This window comes from Arachis ipaensis, chromosome B3 (assembly GCF_059453495.1).
Source record: "Arachis ipaensis isolate K30076 ecotype BB chromosome B3, ASM5945349v1, whole genome shotgun sequence".
Lineage (NCBI taxonomy): Eukaryota > Viridiplantae > Streptophyta > Magnoliopsida > Fabales > Fabaceae > Arachis > Arachis ipaensis.
The window spans coordinates 26,771,802-26,794,195 of NC_142438.1; the positions used below are offsets into that span (position 1 = coordinate 26,771,802).

General features: G+C 34.9%; 1 protein-coding gene across 3 annotated transcripts; it reads left to right on the forward strand.

Moving 5' to 3' along the window:
- The first annotated feature begins 1,844 nt into the window (after positions 1 to 1,844).
- Positions 1,845 to 20,768, forward strand: LOC107630146 (protein MICRORCHIDIA 6). 3 transcript variants are annotated; one of them, XM_016333205.3, is made up of 21 exons: positions 1,845 to 2,236; positions 7,099 to 7,371; positions 9,080 to 9,445; positions 9,610 to 9,684; positions 9,811 to 9,845; positions 10,246 to 10,324; positions 10,498 to 10,587; positions 10,668 to 10,743; positions 10,925 to 11,003; positions 16,150 to 16,278; positions 17,072 to 17,170; positions 17,258 to 17,359; positions 17,446 to 17,592; positions 17,845 to 17,937; positions 18,803 to 18,854; positions 18,958 to 19,069; positions 19,228 to 19,385; positions 19,464 to 19,570; positions 19,716 to 19,795; positions 20,013 to 20,055; positions 20,337 to 20,768. In XM_016333205.3, the coding sequence occupies exons 3-21, from the start codon at positions 9,088 to 9,090 to the stop codon at positions 20,424 to 20,426; spliced, it is 2,004 nt and encodes a 667-aa protein (XP_016188691.1). In that variant the 5' UTR covers positions 1,845 to 2,236; positions 7,099 to 7,371; positions 9,080 to 9,087; the 3' UTR covers positions 20,427 to 20,768. The 3 variants fall into 3 exon arrangements, with proteins under 3 accessions (XP_016188691.1, XP_016188695.1, XP_088364582.1); XM_088508456.1 differs by lacking the exon at positions 1,845 to 2,236 and adding an exon at positions 2,541 to 2,948; XM_016333209.3 differs by lacking the exon at positions 7,099 to 7,371.
- The last annotated feature ends 1,626 nt before the right edge of the window (positions 20,769 to 22,394 follow it).

Sequence of the window (22,394 nt, forward strand, 5' to 3'; positions counted from 1 at the left end):
TGTTGTTCGGTTCGGTGGCTTCCTTTTACTTCTATTCTTGTTGATTGAAAGTTGATCACCATTTATTCACCACATGAACATTGTTCGGTTCGGGTGGCCTTTGTGATTTTGATTCACTAAATGAATGTTGTTTGGTTCGATGGCTTCCTTTTACTTTGTTCAATGTTTAAGATTATTGTGATGCATTTCGGAAGAATAATCCAAATCGCACTCATTTAACTAATTTTGAAGTTGATTCATTCATTGTTTTAATTCAGAAGTCCAGATCAAAGAAGAAAATGAAGACGAAGAACGACAAAGCTAATTACGTTGAAGTCAATGTAGATCCATAACGAAGAACGCGAGTAGAGAAGAAGAAGAAGAAGAACAAAAAAGAAAACGCGAGCAGAGGAGAACGGTGAAACTTATAATGCGAGCAGAGAAGAAGAAGAAGAAGAAGAAAAAATGCGAGCAGAGGAGAACGGTGAAGCCTATAACGCAAGAAGATGAAGTAACATTTTTTCATAATGAGCGCGAAGTAACGAAGGGTTTCGGGCGCGTGTTTTCACTTTTCACTCGTCATTAATGCGCATGACTCTATTTGGGATTGGGTCAACTTGGTTACATGGTTACATGGATGTGTAGCGCCCCCTTAAAATAATATCTAACAAAATTATTGTACATTTTTATTATATAATTAACAATTAAATAATAAAGAATAACATAGTTTAATGGTAAGAAAAATATGTAGTATAAAAAAGACTTTTGTTCGAAACACATATTCATCAATTTTAAAATTTGTACCCAAATAGTGAACAGACCAATTGAAAATTTAGCCTAAATCCCCCTAAATTAGCCTTACTCTCACTCACCCTTTTTCATTCAAATCTGATCACAATCACATATCAGTTGGTCCAATATGATTTTGATAATTATGTGGAAAAATAAAACGTCCGATTTTGATAACTATACAAAAAATAAAAACTGTATAATAAACGGAACGAAGGCAAAAATAAAAGTAGAAATAGAAATCTTCGCCCTAGGGGTGTGCATGGCCCGGCCCGGCTCGAAGACCCGGCCCCGGCCCCGAACACTTTAGGGGCTATTTTGGTGTGATTTCATCGGATCTAGGGTCGGGTAAGGGTCTCAAAAATAGACCCGGTTATTATTTCAGATCGGGTCTGGGCCATGGTTTGGGTCACTCGAAGTTGGCCCGGTGGCCCGGTTATCATACACAATTAATATTATGTTATTAGTGATGGATGATGGCTATTCTTGTGTGGAATTTAAGTATTGTAAACCTTAATATTTTGTGTTATTAGTTATTATAAGACTATAAGTTAATGTTTTATGTTTAAAATGCATAAGATTTTAGACTAATGTATAATATTATGTTATTTATATTGATTTAAATATTTGGTGTTATTAGACAATATTAGTATTGATTATGATTATACTTTAATTTTAGAGAAGAGTTGGTTCTTGTTATATTTTTCTAAGTGAATTTTACCATGTGAAATAATGGTTGGAGTCTTGAAAATTTGAATATTTTCACATGCTAGCTTATAAGAAGATATCAAGGTAATGTAGTGTTAACGGTCCGATTTTCACCCGATTTTTACTCGGTATAATCGTGGCCCGAAGGTGTATAAGATTTCATCGGGTCTAGGCCGGGTTCGGGTCTAATAAATAAACCTAGTATATATTTCGGGTTGGGTCTGAGTCACATCAAATCCGATTTCACCCCGGCCCATGCACACATCTACTTCGCCCCATGAAAATTCATATAATATTATATTATTATATATTAAAATGACTAAAATATCCTTTTCTATATATAAATTTCAATGAAACCCTAAATTCCCAAATTGGCATCACTCTCACCCACTCCCTCTCATTCAAACCCTAACATTTCACAGATTCTCTCCTCTCCCCGCCGTCCACCACCCTGCTTTCCCGTCGCCGCCGCGCTCCTCCTTCTCACTGCTTCCCTCTCTCACTCTGAAGGTTACCGCAGCACTGTCGTCGCGCGCCTGAGAAACATGCCCGAGGAGAACGTCTTATCGCACGCTTGACCCAGCCGAGGAGGACGTCGTCGTGGTGTTCCTGAGACAGCCGAGGAGAATCGTCGCGTCAGAGGGAGCACCGTCGCGTCAGAGGCAGAATCTTCGCTGTCTTGGTCGCGTCAGAGGAGAATCATCTTCGTTGCCGTCGTCAGCCTCTTCATCTCCGTTCCTCCCTCTCCGTTGCTCTGTCGGTAGGCAATCCTCCTCTGCTACTTCAGTTTTATTTATTTTTTCATGAATAAACTTTTATGATTATGATGGTTATGAGTTTGTGACTCTGAGGCTTCTCAGTTCTTAGGTAATTTTCTTTTTTGTGTCAATTTGTATGATGTAATTTTGTTAATTGATGATGGTATCTTATTAATTTTGTTGATTGTTGATGTAAATGTAATTGTATGGAATATGGATTCTGAGTTTTATTGTTGATTGTTGATGTAAATGTAATTGTGTGGTACTTTTTTAATTATATTGTTACTTATGTAGGTTTGTGTTCAATTGTTGCTTATTGGTGATTAGAAATTGTTAACTATTGAGGATCATCTTTCTATTTTTTTTTAAATAATTTTTTCAAGAATATCCGCGGAGAACCACATCCCCAGCAGGGTCTCTGTTACCTGTCGCCGGGGCGGGGGCAGGGATGGGACAGATCATGGGGACCTGTTGCCATCCCTGCCTATTAGAGGTATTAGTGTCACTCTTATAGAAAGGTTTTTCCTTTTTCTTCTTCGATATTGGAGTTTTCTTTATCTTCTTTCTTCTCCAGCTTATCGTTGACACCACAAAGCCAAATCCCATTACTTGGTCCGTAACTCTTTCAAACTCCCACGAAGTTCGAAACTTTGTCTCCGCATATGAAGGCAGCGTTCTCTGCCTCTCTCTGACGGAATCCCAGCATAACTACTGGTACAGAAGCTCTTTTTTGTCACTGCCTCGCTCCTATTCTTTCCTTTTTTTCCTAAATATCCTTTTGGGTATTAGGGTTTTGAGATGGCTGTGGATCTTGATACAAGGGAGAGAAAAATATTTTAACTATTCAAAAGAATTTTTTTTTTAATTATTAAATGAATTTGAACAAGATTTTAGTTTTTTTAAAAGTAGTTTTAGTATTAAAATTATTTTTTGTTACCAATTTAAGTATATTTTAGCATGTGTTATGATTTCAATTTTCTTTTCCTATCCTTCTCATTTTGAGATCTAACTTTTCAAGCAACAGTCTCTTTAATTTGAGATCTAAATTTTAATGGAGAAGCCAGTTATACCAATAATTTGCGAACCAGATCCGATCAGATATAAGAATATCTAATGTTTTAGGGTAGATCAGATGTAGATTTTGTTTATATTCAATTTCAATCCAATCTGATTTTCTGTATATTCTTATTTGTAATAGAAAATTTGTATAACTTGCATTATTTTTAAGAAATTTCAAAACTTAAGGTGTAAAATCAATTATTTTTGCATTGATACTTTTGAGATAAGGGAAATATTAAATGGGTTTTTTGAAATTTTTTTTATTTGGTAACTTTTTTTTAATTAATGAAAAACAAATATAGATATAGTATACTTTTAAATTTCAATTTAACTTTTAAAATTTTTATCTTATGATTTTAAATGGGTCGTTGTTATTAAATAAGACACTTATGATTTGAATCTCAATATGATTGTATATTATTTGTATTTAATTTTTTGATTTTACGTAAAATTTTTATTTTCTCTAAAACTTAATTAGTTATTGAATCGATAGAGTTAGAAGTTCAATAGTTTTTAAAGTTAAACTAAGGTTTCACCAATATTTAATCGGATATAATCAAATAATATATTTATGTATGAAATATTTAATTTTTTTAAACATTATTTTTTTGTAAGTTATCATTTTAAATATGTTAACTGCTAAAAAATCGCATTAATAAACCAATTTTTTGACCTTTTTTTTTAATTTTTGACTGGTTTTATTGTCAAGTGATTTATACTTTAAATGAATCAATTAATCGGATCAAACCGGTCAGTTCAGTTTGATTTTTAAAATCATGGTTGGCAATGGACCTTGTCATTGTTTTGACATATTGCTTTCTATAGCTACATAGTAGGTATCTATCAAGGGCGGAATATGTTTTTTAGGAGGTTTTTATTGTATATCTTTAAGATAATTGGGTGAATGAAAAGTTATCTTAGAGCCTTTGATAAGTAATGATAGATTGATTGAATTGTGCCTTTTTTAGGGTTGAGTTGGACTTTTGAAGTAATTGATGTGTTTAGTTCCTTGATTTTTGTTAGTTGGTATAATACTTTTTTTGTACTTCTAATGTTTTTTTGAGAGGTCTTGTGGTGGTGTCTAGCCAATAATCAACACAAAATGGAGGAGTGTAAGCTAGTAGAATATTGGTGAACTTTGGATTGTGGGTACATTGACCAAGCTTTCAACTTTGTGATTGATAGAGCTACTTGAAGTGCATATCCTACCCTTCTCAATTTGACCGATATATCAAGAGTGGTTTGGTATTTCATTTGAGCTTGGGTTTACATGCTTGCCAAAACAACTTCCCCTTTAAAAATCATTTTAGTTGGAGTTTGTTGTGACCTCTAGGTCACAGGTTCAAGCCGTGGAACAGTTACTGATGTAATTATCAGGTTAGGGTTTGTACATTACATCTTGTGGTTGCGGTCCGGCTCCAGATCTTGCACTAATGTGGGATGCTAGTGCACTGACCCTTTTGTTGTGAAGGAGCAAAATACTGTAGAAGTGTAAACAAAATTTTGTGAGATTGGCATGGGCTAGACCTAATCCATTCAGAGTAAATATTGAAAAGAAGTTTGGGAGAACATTGGGGCTTTAATTTAATAGGTGTGCTCTATATGGGAATAGAATATTACATTAGGGACCTTTTGTGTGTGCAAATAGGCGAGTCCTAGTTTGTAGGAGTGATAAATATGGAGTTGTTAAATTTCCTTTCCTTAGTGAAGTTTTTGCTACAAACAATGCTCATCACCATTGTTGCAAAAGTAAATGGTGATGCTCCATAGATCTTGCCCTAGTTTGTAGGAGTGATAAATATGGATTGTTAAATGCCCTTTTCGTAGTGAAGTTTCAGCTACAGACAACACTTTATCAACATTGTTGTAAAGTAAAGGGTGTTGCTCTGTATGTCTTGCCATGGCGAATATGACTAGTGGTGAGAAGGGGTTTGTGGCAAGGGGATGGTTGTTGGTAGTTTTCGTTGGATTGGAGAGTGGTTGAAAGGGTGAAACTAAAGAGTGAAACTATCCTGGTTGAATCTATTTGTTCCCCTTGCTATCTGACCAATCATTGGGAATAAGTTATTAATAAGGGGGAACTATGACCATTTTATGCATCTCCTAATTATACCAATCATAATTCATTCAAGGGTTGGCAACTTTTAGTTACGAATTGTTGTGTATTATGTAAAAATGACACCCAAGCTTTTTGGGAGTGAAACTAATTGAAATTCATAATCTGTTTTATGATAGAGTAGAATGTTAGAAGTGTGTTTTGCAATTAGCAATAACACTAAAGTTGATTGCATTTGAAAACTATGTTATTATCCATGCCACACTTTCTAAAGACTATTATCAATACATGCATATTCTGATTCTAGAAGAAATTGTGGCATACCCTTATTGCACATTTAGGTAGAAGCCTAATTTTATGCTTACTCAAAAGATCAAAGATTTGATTCAAGTAAAAAGCAATTGCATAACATATGTGAGTGATGTTTGAATGGTTTGTCTACGAAGGTTCAACTAGGATTTAAAGATTAGGCCAAAAGTTATAGTTAGTGTAGAAGTGGGGAATATTGCCATCTTATCTCTTGTATGTTTGACAAGACAGTAGATGCTTGGTTAGCCGGAAGTTGGTTATTTACTTAAGAATGCAACATGCCTTTACTTTTTCAAGATAAGAAGGGAAAATGCCTTGAGCCAAAGATCATGTTCATTTCGTTGAAGTTATGAAACCATTGGTTAGATAAAGAACTAGGTGAAGAGAGAATTTTGGCAATAGATATTTGCAATTACGTGTATTTTTATATAATTTAAGTGAAATCTTTGGTTGCAATTAGGCACTCTTTAATTGTCTAATAGTTCCAAGGTGGCCTTTGTTTGTTTATTGTAATTTGATACCTTAACTACTTTATTTAAATGTCGATGTTGATATTACTAACCCTGAAGACCATGCCTCTTGATTGGTTTCTAATTATGCTTTTTTAATAGTGCTATGCACCTTTAGAATTAATACATATTATGCTTAGAGTTGAAAGTAATAAAAAGAGCTCAAATAGTTGTTGGTGACATCAATAAGAGGAAAGGCTCTTGTTGTTGGAAATGATGGAAAAAAAGGGAATTGCTTATTGGCTCAGAGCACCAAAGTTATCTTTGAAGACAACGTTGCCGATATAGCTATCTGGATAGGTTTTCCTCGGATCATCGTGATTCAAACAATTGGACTTTGATGGAGGAATTCCATTTTGCTTGATGGGAGATCATGCTTTACACCTAACAAGTCGATTTTGATTGTTGTGTAAGGAAAAAAGTAGTTAAGCGGTAGAATGTGCGGGACATCACCAAATTTTTCTAAGGGATAAAACCATCATCTCTTCGAATTGTTGGCAATGTCCATATTATCTCAGTCATTATATTGACTGATCTTTCTTTGAATGTGCAAATCAACCTTTCTATTAACATTAACAATGATTGGGAACAAATTAGTGCATATTCAAGAATGCATCAGGGATGACAAAACTCTCCGATACACAGAGATCCCCGGGGGAATCGCCCCAAATGGAGACCTGAAGGAGGAGAATTTTTCCTGCAGGGATGGGGATGTGGGACAAAATTCCCCTGAAGCAGGTGGGGGTTCCTGAGCGGTGATCTCTGCCCTATCCCCACTAATCTACGAAATTTGTAAATATACTTAATTGTCAATAATTTGTTTTTATTGTAGGTTTTTTAGTCATTTCACATAACATATATATATATATATATAGATAGATAAACCCTAACCCTAATCCTCATTTGTGTCTTCCTTTCTTCATCATTGTAGATTTGTACGCCATCCCCCCACCTCACCTCTCTGCTCCCAACCCGGCGCCACTCTCCTTGCTCCCGTGCTCTCCTCTTCGCTTGTGTCCGCAGTCCGATGCACCGACCCCCACCTCGTCCACTGCTCCGTGCTCTACGTCGTTGCTTCTTGTCCGTTTGAAAGAAGCCACCGTCTGCCGTCGGCAGCATCGCCGCCGCAGCCGTCGGTTGTCCCTCCCCCTCCTCCACTTCTGATTGGATACTCTCGCCCTCTTTGAATTTTATTGCACTAAAGGTTTATTCTGCATCTTTTGTGCTTGTTTGTTTTGAATCTTGGTTATTTTCAGCATGGTTGTGCTTTTAACCTTGCTTGATTTTCTGCAACTGTAACATGCTTGTGCTTGTTTTATACATTTTTTACACTTGTTTTCCCCTGAATAAGCATTAAGGAACTAAATCTTAATCTGAGCTCCTAGTAAAAATTATTTTGAAATTATTTGGTGGCTAAGCCTTCTTAGTTGGTAATGGCTTGGCTAGTGTGCATGTGTACAAAGTTTTAAGCTTTGAAGTCTTTTAAGTGTGCAAACAATGAATTAATTCTGATTTGGATTTGAATTTAGTTTGGTGCATTTTAAGGGTTAGTGAGGTTAGAATTTTGGTTAGGCAAGTTTAGCTGGACAATCAATAGGGTTGTTTCCCCGTAATATTTTTTCACATGATAAATGTTTGGTCTTTAGCTATATCTGAAAAATTATTTGTTTTAGTATCTGTTGTTTGGGGTGCCATAAAATGGTCGTCCTAGTGAAGAAGTAAAAAAGCTTTTGTAGCTGGTGCATGTAGTGTATATATAGTGAGCTTATTGAATTCCAAAAGTAGTGCGCTAAAAGAAGTGGTTTTTTTTCCCTTTGGTAAAAGAAAATTAAATTCAAATCGTGATAGTATTATAAATAAATTCTTCATCTATTCTGCAGGTTGATGTAATTGTTCAACTTCAGTATCTCTTGTTTCATCTCTTTCTTTGTGTTTTTTAATGGAACTTGTTATTTATTTTTATGATGCTAATATGTGAACACGTTAAGCTCGACAAATTACAAATCTTTATGGTTGAGCAAAGAGTATTAGTCAATTAATGAAGGGGAAAGGTTTCATTAGAAGTCATAATCCATCAAGAGAAATTAAGTCTTTATACTTTAAACAGTGTTTTGTTTATGATGCATGTTGACATATTTATATATTCGTTGTTTTATCAAAGAACTCAAAGTTGTTTGTTGGAAGTTGTACTTTTGCAATGGGAGAATATTCGAAGTTGAAGACTTTGTTTTATAGGCTTTTTAAAAAAATTAATTTGTATTAAAACTATTGAGAAATATAATGGTGTGTTATTTTATCTTTTTGGATATGATATTGAATTTTAGTTAATTTATAATCTTGGACATGATGTATTTGTATGTTGTTCCATGTTTTATGATTTTTTTTATCAATTTTTTAAAATTTTTTCATTAGAATTTTCATAGAATTGATCAACTAGGGAGATGGGGGGTAAATATTCTCCCACGGTGGGGATCGGGGGCGGGGGCGGGGGCGGGGAGCCCCATCCCGCCCTGTTGACATCCATGCGTGAAGTATTGGATTGCACATTGAGAAAGTTGAGAGGGTCAATAGCACATGGCCCAAAGTTCAAATTTGCACTCATTTTTTTTTACCGAATTGAACATTTAACAAAGTTGAGGATTAATCTACACATTTGAATCATAAAGAGTTAAGTTGCACATACCTATTAACAGTTGTTTCTTATATTAAGATATGATAAATGCGGGAATGGTAACTAGTGAATGAACCACCCCTGATTTTTTTCTTTTTTTGTAAGATGCATGTGTGCCTAAAGTCAAATGTGTCATTTATACAGGTTGATAGTTGTTTGACTCACATTCTTGTTTGTTACTCTATATTGTATTCTGTTTCATAATGCTAACTCAACTTTGTATGCTTTGCTTTGGTTACAGGGACAAATATGGGAGGCATAGAAATTATTGATTTATCTAGCGATGATGAGATTGAAAAGGTTATTCCTATAGCGGTGAAGCAGGAGCCAGATCTTGTTTTGGATGTAAAGCAAGAAAAATCGACTAATAAAGGTCAACTGGCCAATCGAAATGGATCTCGCATTCATTCTGTTCGACAAGATTCTGAAAATAATATTTTCTCTAGTAGTCCAAGGAACGGCCTGGTAGCTAATCAGGGGTTGCCACCAGGTGATGATTCAGACATTTCTTATGCGTCACCCATTTGTGCAGCACCCCTTACTAGGCAGTTTTGGAAAGCTGGGACTTACGATGATGGGCCTGCTTGTAAAAAAGTCACAGTCCAAAGTAATTTCCAAATTAATGCAGCTTATAGTTTCTTCCATGGACGTTAGTGCTTATATTTAGTTGTGACCAATTTTTGAGCTCGACATATGCTGACGTGGTGTAAGTTCAGAGAATCTTACTCATTCTTCATTTCTCATCGTACTAATATTTTTCTTTGATTTCAGATGCCAAAAACTATCTACATGTACACCCTATGTTCCTTCACTCAAATGCAACTTCACATAAGTGGGCATTTGGTGGTATGTTCTTATGACTTATATGAACTTGTTCATCCTCTTTGATTACTTTAATTGTCCACCTTTGTCTCATTGTCGTTTTTGTTTTTCTTTTAATGTGTTGGTCTTTTTCTTTGATTTTGGTTGCAGCCATAGCAGAGCTTCTCGATAATGCAGTTGATGAGGTGATTATCCCTGATGTTTCAGTTGTGAACTACATGAATTTTTAAGTATTGTATATGCTGTGTTAGTTTTATTTGTCATCTACCTGCATACTTATTTTGGCATTGATTTCTGATGGTGTATTCTTTATTAACTGTGATGTTTTCCAGAAATGATTTCCTTTCTGTACATATCCTTCCTTTCTGGTTTTTACTGTTACTATACCTTTTTTAAGGTTTCATGTTTATTCCAATGTTCTTTACTTAATTATCATTCCATAGATTGGTGTAAAACCATAATCTTTATTGCTGTGATTTTTCCATTTCTTGTTTAAAATCATCATTTGACGTGTTACATCTCACATTTTACATTTGTTTTATGCTCCAATTTGTATTGCATTCTTGCCGTTTGTGCTTAGGATAGATCCAAAATGGGGCTACCTTTGTCCTTGTAGATAAAACTTCAAATCCAAAGGATGGAAGTCCAGCATTGCTGATTCAAGGTACAATGGTTCTGGAACATATCAATTTTAGAAATTTAGTTATTGAAAATCCTAGCCTGAGTCTTGTTAGGAACATGTTTACCCTGAGCATCATGATTTGGTAAGATATTCAAAATTCAAAAATTTTACATTTGACATTTTTTATTGATTTTGTACTGACATTGGGTAATCAGATGATGGTGGTGGAATGGATCCAGAAGCAATGAGGCATTGCATGAGTTTTGGATTTTCAGATAAGAAGTCAAAGCTGGCTATTGGGCAGTGTATGGGTCTTGGCATTCTTTCTTCAGCTATTTTCGTATTTGTGCTTTATTCTTTTTGAGTTTTTGATTTATTGTTGCAGATGGTAATGGCTTTAAGACCAGTACTATGAGGCTTGGGGCTGATGTCATGGTCTTCAGTCGGCATATGAGTAATGGGTATGTGACAAAAACTTAAAGCATCTGTCCATGCTGAAGTTAGTTAGGCTTTTAAACATTATACCTTCTGATCTTTCACTAGAGCAAGGCAAGGTGATTTTGGGACAAAAATTGAAGCTACAGTGGAAAAGAAAAGTGAAAACTATGCTTAATTTTTCTTACTGTTTTTAACCTGCATCAGGGTATTGACGCAAAGCATTGGACTTCTGTCATATACATTTTTGGTGCAAGAAAAGCTTGACAGAATAGTAGTACCCATGGTGAGTGGTATTCCACATTTTTCTTTTATTACGTAGAGGGTTTGGTTTATATTGTGCATAGGCTTCAAATGCTACTTCTCTTCAACTTATTGCTTGAATTAAGGGGTGCCAAAATACTAATTATACTCCAAATAAAGTTAGATTGAAAAGGAATCATTAAAATTTTTTAGCAATTCTGCTACGTCTACACCCTTTATAATAAACACCATTTTGACACTAGTATTTTCTTAACCAAACAGGCATTCTCTTTGTTTTGTTAATTAAAAATAATTAAAATATACAATTATTTAGTAGCAGCTGAATTTTTATACGGATGTAAGAGTATTTGATGTATGAATAGTGTTTTTCTTTTTTAGCATGCCTTTGCCAATAGATACACCAAAACGTATAAGTTGAGGGCTAACATAAGATTGTTTCTTCTTAAAAGCATCCAAAGCTTTTCAAGTAGGGGTGGCAACACTACACGAACCCGCGGGTACCCACTCCACCCCTACCCGCTTGGGGCGGGTAATTACCCGCCCCTGCACCGGGGCGGGTTTTAACGGGCCGGGTTCTTGGGCGGGGCGGGACGGGATCGGGTTTAAGTTAAACCCGCCCCTACCCGCCCCGGTATATATAATATATATGTAAATATATATATTTTTAATATATAATATATGTAACATATATAAAATAATTAATAAATGATTAATAATATTATATCATATATAAATTTTTACTTTAATTTATGTTATGTATGTAAATGGTGGTTATATAATTTTTAAAATTTTATTTTATTTGTTGGATTTAATAATTATAGGGGTGGGTAGGGGCAGAACGGGTACTCGCAGGAGCGGGTTAGGGTTTAACATTTTACTACTCGCGGGTAGGGCGGGGCGGGTTTCATGCGGGTTTTTCGTCGGGCAGGGCGGGGTCGGGTAGAGCGAAAACCCGCCTCTACCCGCCCCGTTGCCACCCCTATTTTCAAGTTAGTGAGGTGTTGATGCAAGTCCATTGTCAACGGACAGTTCCAAGCATTCCAAAAACTTCTTCTAGAGAGAATGAGAGACTACACTACACACAATAGGACACATTAGAAAGAGAGGAGCTCTTGAGCAATCTCTACACACTTCATTCATATTTTTGTAGATAAAGATGTGAGATGCTAGTGCTTCTAGGGGCAAATTCCGGTTAATCATGTTAAGAACATCTTGCCAAAACATCATGGGTTCGGTAGGGAGCTTACAACAACAACAACAACAAAACCTTGTCTCACTAGGTAGGGTTGGCTACATGAATCAACCGACTCCATTGAGCTCTATCTCGTTTGACTACCTCAGATAGTCTTTCTAGGTTTTCCTCAGTCTTTCACTCCTTATTCATCTTTTATCTCATCCACTCTCCTAGGTGCTCTGTTAGTCTCCTTCTCACATGTCCAAACCACCTGAGACGTGATTTTACCTTTTTTTTACAATAGGTGCTACTCCGACTCTCTCTCTTATATCTTCATTTTTTATTCTATCCAATCGCGTATAACCATTCATCCATCTTAACATCATCTCTGCCACACTTAACTTATGTTCATATTTCTCTTTGGCCGTTACCATAAAGTATAGTCGGTCTGATAGTAATACGATAGAATTTATCTCTAAGTTTTAAATGCATTTTTTTGTCACATAGAACCAGACGTACTCTGCTATTTTGACCAACCTGTTTGTATCTTATGATTTATATCTTGCTCGATCTCTCTTATTTTATATGATGTATCCAAGATATTTTAAACTTTTAAACTTTTTGTAGGATGTTTTCTCCAATCTTCACCTATGTATTATGGTTTTTCTTTCGGCAGCTAAACTTACATTCTATCTATTCCGTCTTGCTACGGTTTATGCACTAACCATACACTTCTAGAGTTCATCTCTATAAATCCAACTTCTTATTTAGGTCTTTCCTTGACTCTCTCATAAGGATGATATCATCGGCAAAAAGCATGTATCATGACACAGGTTCTTGTATATACTCTGAGTATTTCTAAGACTAATGGAAAAATGTATGGATTTAAGGATGATTTCTAGCATAATCCTATACAAATAGAAAATTTTTCTGTCACACTACCTTGAGTCTTCACACTAGTTAGTAACCCCATTATACATGTCTCTAATTTTGTATGGCTCATGAGCTTGATTTCTTCATGGTTTTCGCAATTCTGTATATCTCCTTTATTCTTGTAGATAAGTATCAATGTGTTATTTCTCCACTCATCTGACATCCTTTTTTACCTTAAAATCTCATAAAAAGTTTGGTTAACCGGTATCTCTCTAAGGCCTTTCCAATCTTCAATCGAAATATTATTATGTCTTAATGTTCTTCACTCGTGGATAATCGATCAAGGTTCGGAAGAATCTTTTGTCTTTCATTAAATAACTCGTAGAAGTAGCTTTTTCGCCTTTCGTTGATCTTCTCATCTTAAGCCGAAATCTTCTCATCTTTATCCTTTATACACTGAACCTGATCTAAGTCTCTCGTCTTTTTTTCACGGCTCTTGGCGATTCTATAAATACATTTTTCTCCTTCTTTCGTTCCTAAAGACTATTAGAGACCTTCATATGTTTTTGTTTTTACTTTATTTACAATCACTTTTGTCTCTTTTTTAGCCGTCTTATAGATTTCTCAATTATTTGCATTGTGGCACAAAGATCACTCTTTAAAGCATTCCATTTTTTCTTTGAGAAAGTCTAGGGGACCAGCAACTTTTGTGTTTTGTAGCCAGCATTTAACCATCAAAAGAAAAGTGAGTTAACCACTCTTTAAAGCATTCCATTAGATGTAATCTTACACCATTAAAATCATTATTGATGGCCAATTGATGGTTACAAAACACAAAATTGCTGGCCTCTTAGCACTCCTTATTTTCTTTTCTCTTTTCTTGTACATTTGCATTCTACCACCAGGACTCTTTGTCTCTTGGTCTTATCCTTTTAGATTCATGAAAACTTTCTTTTGCTGTTCTAATAAATTTTGTCATCTCCCTTCATGGGGGTGGCAAAGCAGGCCACCCTGCCCCGCCCCGCCCCGCCAACTAAGATGGGTTTAAAATGCTAGCCGGTCTCGCTTTATGGCGGATTGGCAGATCGGCGGGTTATTCCGCTTGACTTTTTTTTTTCAAAATTAAAATTCATTAAAATTAATCAAAAAATAATAATTAAAAAATCAAATACAAATAAAAAACAGTCAAATTATAATATAATTTTTTTTACTATTTTTTTTTATTTTTAACTTCAATAAAATTGTTCAAAATAATATTTGTCAATAGAACCATCTTTATCTTAAAAAACAAGTCACATAATTTGAGCAAATATACGAAATTGTAAAATAAAATAAATAAAGTTAATAACTAACAGAAGATTACAAACAAAAAAAATTATTTTGAAAATTCTATAATTATTAATTTTATAATAGTAATCACTCTTTTATTTAATAAAAAAAATAAAAATTTCAGCCCGGCGGACCGGTTCGTCCCGCCCCTCTAAAACCCGCCAATTTGGCGGTGCGAGTTTGGCGGATTTTTTAAATATGGCGGGCTCCAAATCCTAGCCCGACCGGCCTTTTTCAGCGGGTTTAGCGGGCCGGCCCGACGGGTTCAACTCGTTTTGCCACTCCTATCCCTCCACATTTCCTCCACACTTGCATCTCCTTCCCACTTTGCCTCTTTTCTTACTCGTCTTAGGAAGTTTCTTTGTTCTTACCTTTCATCCGCCACCCCTTCGTTCTTGGGTTTTTCATATGATGTATTTTCCTTAACTTTTGCTCAACGCAAAAATGCATGACGAGCATCTTATGTTGTGTTGTTAAATTCTCTTCCGGAATAATTTTACAATTAATGCAAAATTTTCGATCGACTCTTCTCAACAAGAAGTCAATTTGAGAGTTTGCCATGCCACTCCTATAGGTTCTAAGATGTTTGTCTCTCTTTTTAAAGCATGTATTTGTGATGAGAACATCAAAAGTTGAGAAAAAATCAAATTGTTTTACTCTCGTATTGACCATTCCGAAACCATGGCCTCCGTGAATATTTCCATACCCAGACATTGCTCTTTCAACATAACCATTTAAATCTCCTAAGAAATTCGTATCTCCAGAAGGTATGTCTTGGACCAAACTCTTTAGATTTTGGCACCATATCTTGTATTGCTTGTCCGAACCTACTTGCGGCGTATAGGCGCTAATCACATGAAAAATACCTCCTTCCACCACAACTTTGATAGAAATGATCCGATCACTCACCCTCTTGACATCCATTACGTTCTTCTTCCACTGTTTATCCACGATAATGTTGGCCTCGTTCCTATTCTTCACCTTTCTTGTATACCAAAGTTTGAACCCGGAGGTATCCAACTCCTTAGCTTTTGCGCCGACTCATTTTGTTTCTTGTAGGCACAAGATGTTAATCTTTTTCCTTGTCATGTTATCCACCACCTCCATAAATTTTCCTGTTAGAGTGCCTATGTTCTATGTCCCAAATCTCAACCTTCAGTCGCTTCGCTCTTTACCTTTACCTTTTTCTTTATGAACTAGCTTATTTATCCTCGTTCATTCACGAAACGCTGGAAAGAAGCGGGGAACCCTTGCTCATTTAATACTGCACCCGGGCACCGATGCAGCGGCTCGTGCTCATACAGCGCGTTGCTTCCGGACAACGACCTAGCTTTAGTGCAATAACGTCTTTGATCCATGTCATAAAGATTCGACTAATTTTTTATGTTGGCTGTCGAAGGCTCAACACAACCCTCCTCCTTTATCCGGGTTTGGGACTGGCTATGTACCACAGGTGTAACATAGGCGGAGTTTCTATAGGGAGCTTGGGTTGACAAAATGTCAGTGGTTAATTCAGAACTTGAAGATGTGACCAGAAAGGTCACGAGAAGACATATAAACTGTTACGGATTGCTCCAAGGGTCCCTTTTATGTTTTGTTTTATTCTTTTCCCCCTAAGAATAATCCTAAAAGGACCCTTATTGCAACATGCTTATGGCAGACTTTTAGAGACTTCTGAACACTGATCGTTTGCTAAATCATTTTTTTTGCTCTCTCATAAGAATCTTTTCTGCAATGGTTGATTCTACTAGTTGAGTTTATTTACAACACTATCTGTTCTTGTCAATACCAGGTAAACTATGAGTTTAATTCATCAACTGGATCATTGGAGATATTAAATGGCAAAGAGCATTTTGTCACCAATTTATCTTTGATTTTGCGCTGGTCTCCATACTCATCAGAAGAGGAACTTCTTGGACAAGTTAGTTTCTACATTTTTCCTTTCATCCGTGACTATTGGCTAGAAGTTGTTAGATTAAAATTATTTCATTAATAATACTATGTATATTATGGAAATGATTTTTTTTTTTTCTAAATTTATTTTATGTTTCCTAGTAGCCGACCCCACTTAGTGGGACAAGGCTTTGTTGTTGTATTTTATGTTTCCTAGTAATGCTAAAAATAAACTTTGGAGATTGTTCCTCTCAATTAGCTTAAATTTTGTAAAAGAGAGTAAATTGTCTCTGCACAATTTTATTAGAAAAGGAAATAAAAGCTGTTTGAGTAATTTTATTAGAAAAGAGAATGTATAGAAGTGGATTCACATCCTCACATATATCCAGAAAAATATGGTTGATCAGCAAGGGAATAAAGCATGCAACAATGCTTGTACCCATATGAAGTAATTTGTTTGACAATTAGTTTGTTTCCTAATGCTGATTGCATTTCTGATACAAACATGCTCCACGAACACCAAAAACAGGTTCCAGAACAGACGAACCCTGATATAATAGAATAATCAAATCTATCATAGAAGAATAATCAAATGTTTTTGTAGCAACATAATCGAATTTTTTTCATAAGCACCAAATACGTATCTTTATATGGTTGGCTGATTGACAGTTGATTTTTGGTGTACATATAGTATGATTGTTTTTGATAGTTAATAACATTTTTTTGTATTCTTGTTCTCTAATTCTTGATGATATTCTTTGTTTATCCTCTCAAAATATGAGCATGTTCTTATTCAGTTCAAATATTCTTTATTCTGACAGTTTAATGACGTTGGATTTCATGGTACTAAAGTCATTATCTACAACTTGTGGCTCAATGATGATGGGAACTTGGAGCTAGATTTTGATACGGATCCCGAGGTGATATGTCCTTTTTGTTTCTGCTGTACTGACTGTTTTGGAATTTTGCTTTGATTGCTTAACAAGGGGGCTTCTATTCATATGCAGGATATACGAATTGCTGGGGATGTAAGGAAGATTGACACAATTCCTGCCTGGAGGGAAGCAAATGAGAAACATATTGCTCATCGGTTCCGTTTCTGTTTACGTGTATGCTGGACTTTGAAATTATTCTTATGCTTGTGTGGTCGTGTAAAAGGTTGAATTTATTGGTCTAATATTCTCATGCTTTGCAGGTTTATATGTCAATATTGTACTTGCGGATACCAGAAAGTTTTCGTATGTTTTTGAGAGGCGTAGTTGTGCAGCCACATAACATTGCTGATGATCTTAAATATCCAGAATTTATCTTGTATAAACCACAAGTTGGTGGAACTGTGGAGGTTATTATCTTACTTTTGACTGTCTTAATATTATTTGAGGGATAAAAGTTATCTTGAGCTGAATGATTTAATTATTCTATTTTGCTATTAGTAATAAAAGATATTAAATACAAAACTAATCGAAAGTTAAGGGAAATGAAAGGTCTCAGCTAAATTTAAAACTTATAAATGGTAATTTCAATTACAACATACTGTTTCAATTTACTCAACTTTTTTTATAATTTAATTTCTTTTTTGGGGCTCAATGTGCAGGCAACAGTTGTGACAACAGTTGGATTCCTTAAGGAAGCTCCTCGAGTCATTATGCACGGTTTCAATGTATATCACAAAAGTCGGCTAATACTGGTAAATTATCACCCTAAATGTTATATGTTACATAGTGGTTGTTAACCATTCTATGGTGTTAAACAGTTAATGATTTTCTTATAGTGCATAAGAGCTAAATAACATCATATTTTATTATATTATTAACTTGTATTTATAGTTAAGGAAACAAGGGAAAAAGTACTTTGAGCAGTACACAAAAAGCATTAAGATTAAGTCTTAAATATTCATAGTGTAGCTGAATACAGTTATAGCTATGTGCATGATATAATGGAAATGGAAGATCAATACACAATTTTTTTAACTTATTAGTTGTATATTGATTCAACCTAAAATTAACACTGTTAACATGCTGTACACTTTTCAAAGGGCATGAGTTTCTTTCCCTTAATACTAGTGTGTGTAATGTGGTGCTTACTCAGTTACTCCAAATTGTTTCACATTTGTTCATATATTTCTCTGTTGTGATTTCCTTATGGAACCTTTTACCAATTCTTTTATGAATGTTGGATGTGTTGTGCTAACTTGTTGAACTAGTTTTTGGAGTTAGCCTTCATGGTTTGGGGTGAAATAAAATAGGCTAGATGTTGGTTATTTGCTATCTGGTCCACAAATGGTCCTAGCTTTCATTTTACTAAAACTTCTATTTTTAGAAATAGATCAATTTTATCATGACAAAAATTTGGCTGCTGCTATATGGAGACTAATGTAGAAATTAGAAATTACAAGTCATGTCATGTCATGCTCTTCATTGTTGTCTTTTGTCTTTCTCTTTTTAATAAATTCTTATCTAGGTTCATTGACAAATCATGCCAGTTTGTAGCATATAGTTATTATGTAGCTTTTCTCTTCTCTCTCTAATACAATTGCTACTTTTCAATATCAGCCATTTTGGCAGGTTGTGAACTATTTAGACAGTAGAGGCAGAGGAGTTGTTGGTAAGTAAAACATCTCCATGCGGTGTCAAGTTCTTTTCAATTATCGAGACACATCGAGTCGTTATAATATGCTACATAATAAATTATGTTGATCTCGTATTAGGTATCCTGCAAGCGGATTTTGTTGAGCCAACTCATAATAAGCAAGATTTTGAGAAAACTTCTTTGTTTCAAAAGCTTGAAGCACGATTGAAGGAAATGACATGGGAATACTGGTAATGTTTATGCTTGTGTTATGTTTATGCTTGTGTTAAAATCCATGATTATCCAGGAAAATAAGAGAGTAAATAGTAACTGTAAAATGCTAATACTAGTTTTAACGATTTTTAAGCATTGATGTCTGAGATGTCTAGGACTCTTAAAATTTATGTAGGGACGTGCATTGTAGATTGCTCGGGTATCGCGAAAAATATCCAGTTCCTAAAGCGAAACAAGCCGAACTCAATAGAAATTCCTACTATGTTGATGCTAAAGCAGCAAATGAAAATGCTGAACTACGCAAGAGAACCATGCGAAACACATCTGAGCAAGGTAACTGCTTATGTGATAATTAAGATTCTGCGTCACTATCTTAATGTAATCTAATTTGTATATCTTGACTTGGTTCAGGATCTAATAACAAGAGGAAGATATATGAATCGGTAGACCTCCATAATTCGAAAAAGCATGCAAAGGAAGAGAATATTAAAGGTGTTGGCTTATCTCAGAATATGCAGGTCGGTAGTAACTTTGTTTGTTATGTTGAAATTGGTCCATCTTGTTCATATGTATATGATATGTATTTATTGAAAATCATATTCTTCCAATTTTGATAACTTTCAGTATTCTGATGGCAACTTCTGCCTGTGTGTTTTATGGTAGGTTATTCCGTCTCCAATGGAGCAGGTGCTAGACCAAGAGACCTTAACATTGTTGGAAGAAAACCAGAAACTACAGACAAAGTGAGTATACTTCTGTTTCGTGTTTACCACCCCAGCAATGGTCTCGATTGCGTGGTGGGATGCTGTTGCTCAGCAACTTAGATTTTCTTGATTCTTGTTCAATTCTTGCTGTCCAACACAACCTCCATTCTATTTTTATCCCATTTTTTCAATTTGATTTTCAGAATGGAGTTTTAATGTAGTTATATATTGATATGCTTAAATCTTTACCCTGCAGATGTTTGGAATCTGAAAAGATACAAGAAGAACTTAATCTTAAGGTAATCTGCACGGTCTAATTTTATTTATTCATATATACTATTATCCTTAAAGGAGAGTCTTAGAGCAATGGTTGAGTTGTCTCCGTGGAACCTAGTCTTTATGTCCATTGTCTCGATATCTCTATATTTGTAACTTATATCCCAAGATACTTAATAAACACAGTTGCCTGATGCAATTGAAGTTTGTTAAATTAGATATTCTCTATTAACTGCATAGAATGAAATAGTTCAGTTGTTTTGGCTTCTGTGACTTACGAAAAAAATGGTTTATGATTTTACAGGTAACAGATCTTAGAAGTAAAATAGAAGAAGCTAGAGGGCAGCATAATCTACTATTGGCTCAACTACAACTGCTAGATGTGAAAGATTAGTACTAGTTGTAGTAGTAGTAGTTGTAGGTGTAGCTGTAAGAATTGGCAGTGCTCAAATTCTTTTATTTGTACAAGTGTTGTACCATATGTATAGTTTCACTTTCACCCCCTAAGTAGGTGTGTGGCTAGCCAATTTTGGTTTTTGGAGGGGAATAGTGGTCAATGCTGTAAGCTAGTTTGTTTTATATGCGTTGGTTAGTCTTCATTTCAAGGTTTGTAACTTTAGGGGTTTTTTGGTGAGTTAAGAAATTTAGCCACAAAAGCTGAAGATTTTTCTCTTCTGTATACATGAAACATGATAAACCATTATTTGTGAAATGAGCAAGGCAATCGTTTCGTTTCTCTAGTCTTCTTTAATATGTGCACAAATATTTATTGACTTGAGCCAACGTAAAGATAAATGGAATAAAATTTCATGAAATATGGAAATAATTTAATATTTTAACAATATTTTTTCTAAATGAAAGATAATTTTGTAAATACAGGTATACTACTAAATTTTATATTTATGGATATGTAAAATATACTTTAATTATTTAATTGGTTTTTATATTTTTATTAAATTTATAGTTAAGTATTTATATTTTTTTCTTTCTAATTGGCTTTATACATTGTTTTTAATTTAATTTTGTAATTAGATTTTTTTTGTATCAAAAACCTTATACATAATATAATATTCTTCTAAAAAAATGTTAAAGAACCAATTAAATTTTTAATTGTATATATTTTTAATTTGTTAAAAAATATTCTATTAGCTTTAACATGTTACTATTCATATCTTTGTTTAAAGGCAAACCAAGGTCCAAATAAACTAGCCCACTTTCTAAAAAAGTCCACAAGATCAATGGATCATTTTAGAAGTGACAAAAAAACATTTGACCTAGTTTGCCCAATTTGTTCCGGCCACGGGCGCTCTAAATAATGTTTGACTTGACTTGCATGGCAACTAAAGCCAAGTCAGGTCATTAGAAACCCTCTACACCTCAGTCGAAAATGAATCCTCTCAATTCTTTTTAATAATTGAGAGAGTAAAATGTAATCTCTCATCATTAATTGTTATAAGTGGGACCAAGAGAAAATATGAGAGAATATATTAAAGGGTTATAAATCACACTTTACTCCTTCAATTTTTTTCAACAATTGAAAGGATCCATTCCCTAGCTCAGTCACTACTCTAATATGCGATAACTCCCTTAATATCAAAGAAGTAATTACCCACTATCACAAGATGGGAAGATACGGGGGTGAGGCTAGGTTACCACTTTATTTCCATAAATGCCCATTTAACTCATGTATTTTTTTAATTTCAATTTACTTGAATTTGTCTAAAATTGTTGCTAAATTAAGTATAGAAGTCTTTTACAAGTTTTTTATTTGGTGAACAAGTTGGAATATTCGTCCAATGGAGTCTGGACCTTTCGTCTAGGTCCACATCCAATTGGTTCAAAGTAATCATACGGAATATTGTCACTGTTGCCGGAGACCTGAAAGTTTACACCAACCATGGCAGATGTTCGCTCAAAAGATAGACGTACATCGCCAGATTCAGACTCCCATAGTGGAGGTCATCCCGATAATGATAGAGCACCCTTTATACCCCAAAATTCAAAAAGATGGAAGGGTGCTGAGGAGGAAAGAGACAGAGAGAACCTAGGAGGACAAGGATATTAGGATAGATTCCTAAATTCACATCTCTAAAGGAACAGGGAATAGAAATGCAACGGAGATAATAGAATTGGTTCATGGTCATCAAAAGGCTGTTAGAATAGCTGGAGGTCGAGTTAGAGGGACATCTTGAGTCTAAATGACTCCTTCGGAGAGAATTACAAAGTTGTAGAAAGCTTGAAGAAAATTGAAGAGGTTCGAATTCGACCTCAAAGGCAAAAGACGTCGTGAAGATCGTAATTCAACTTTTTTGGGAACTGAAGATCCCTTTTCGGAAAATATTATGCAGGCCAGAGGTGGGTA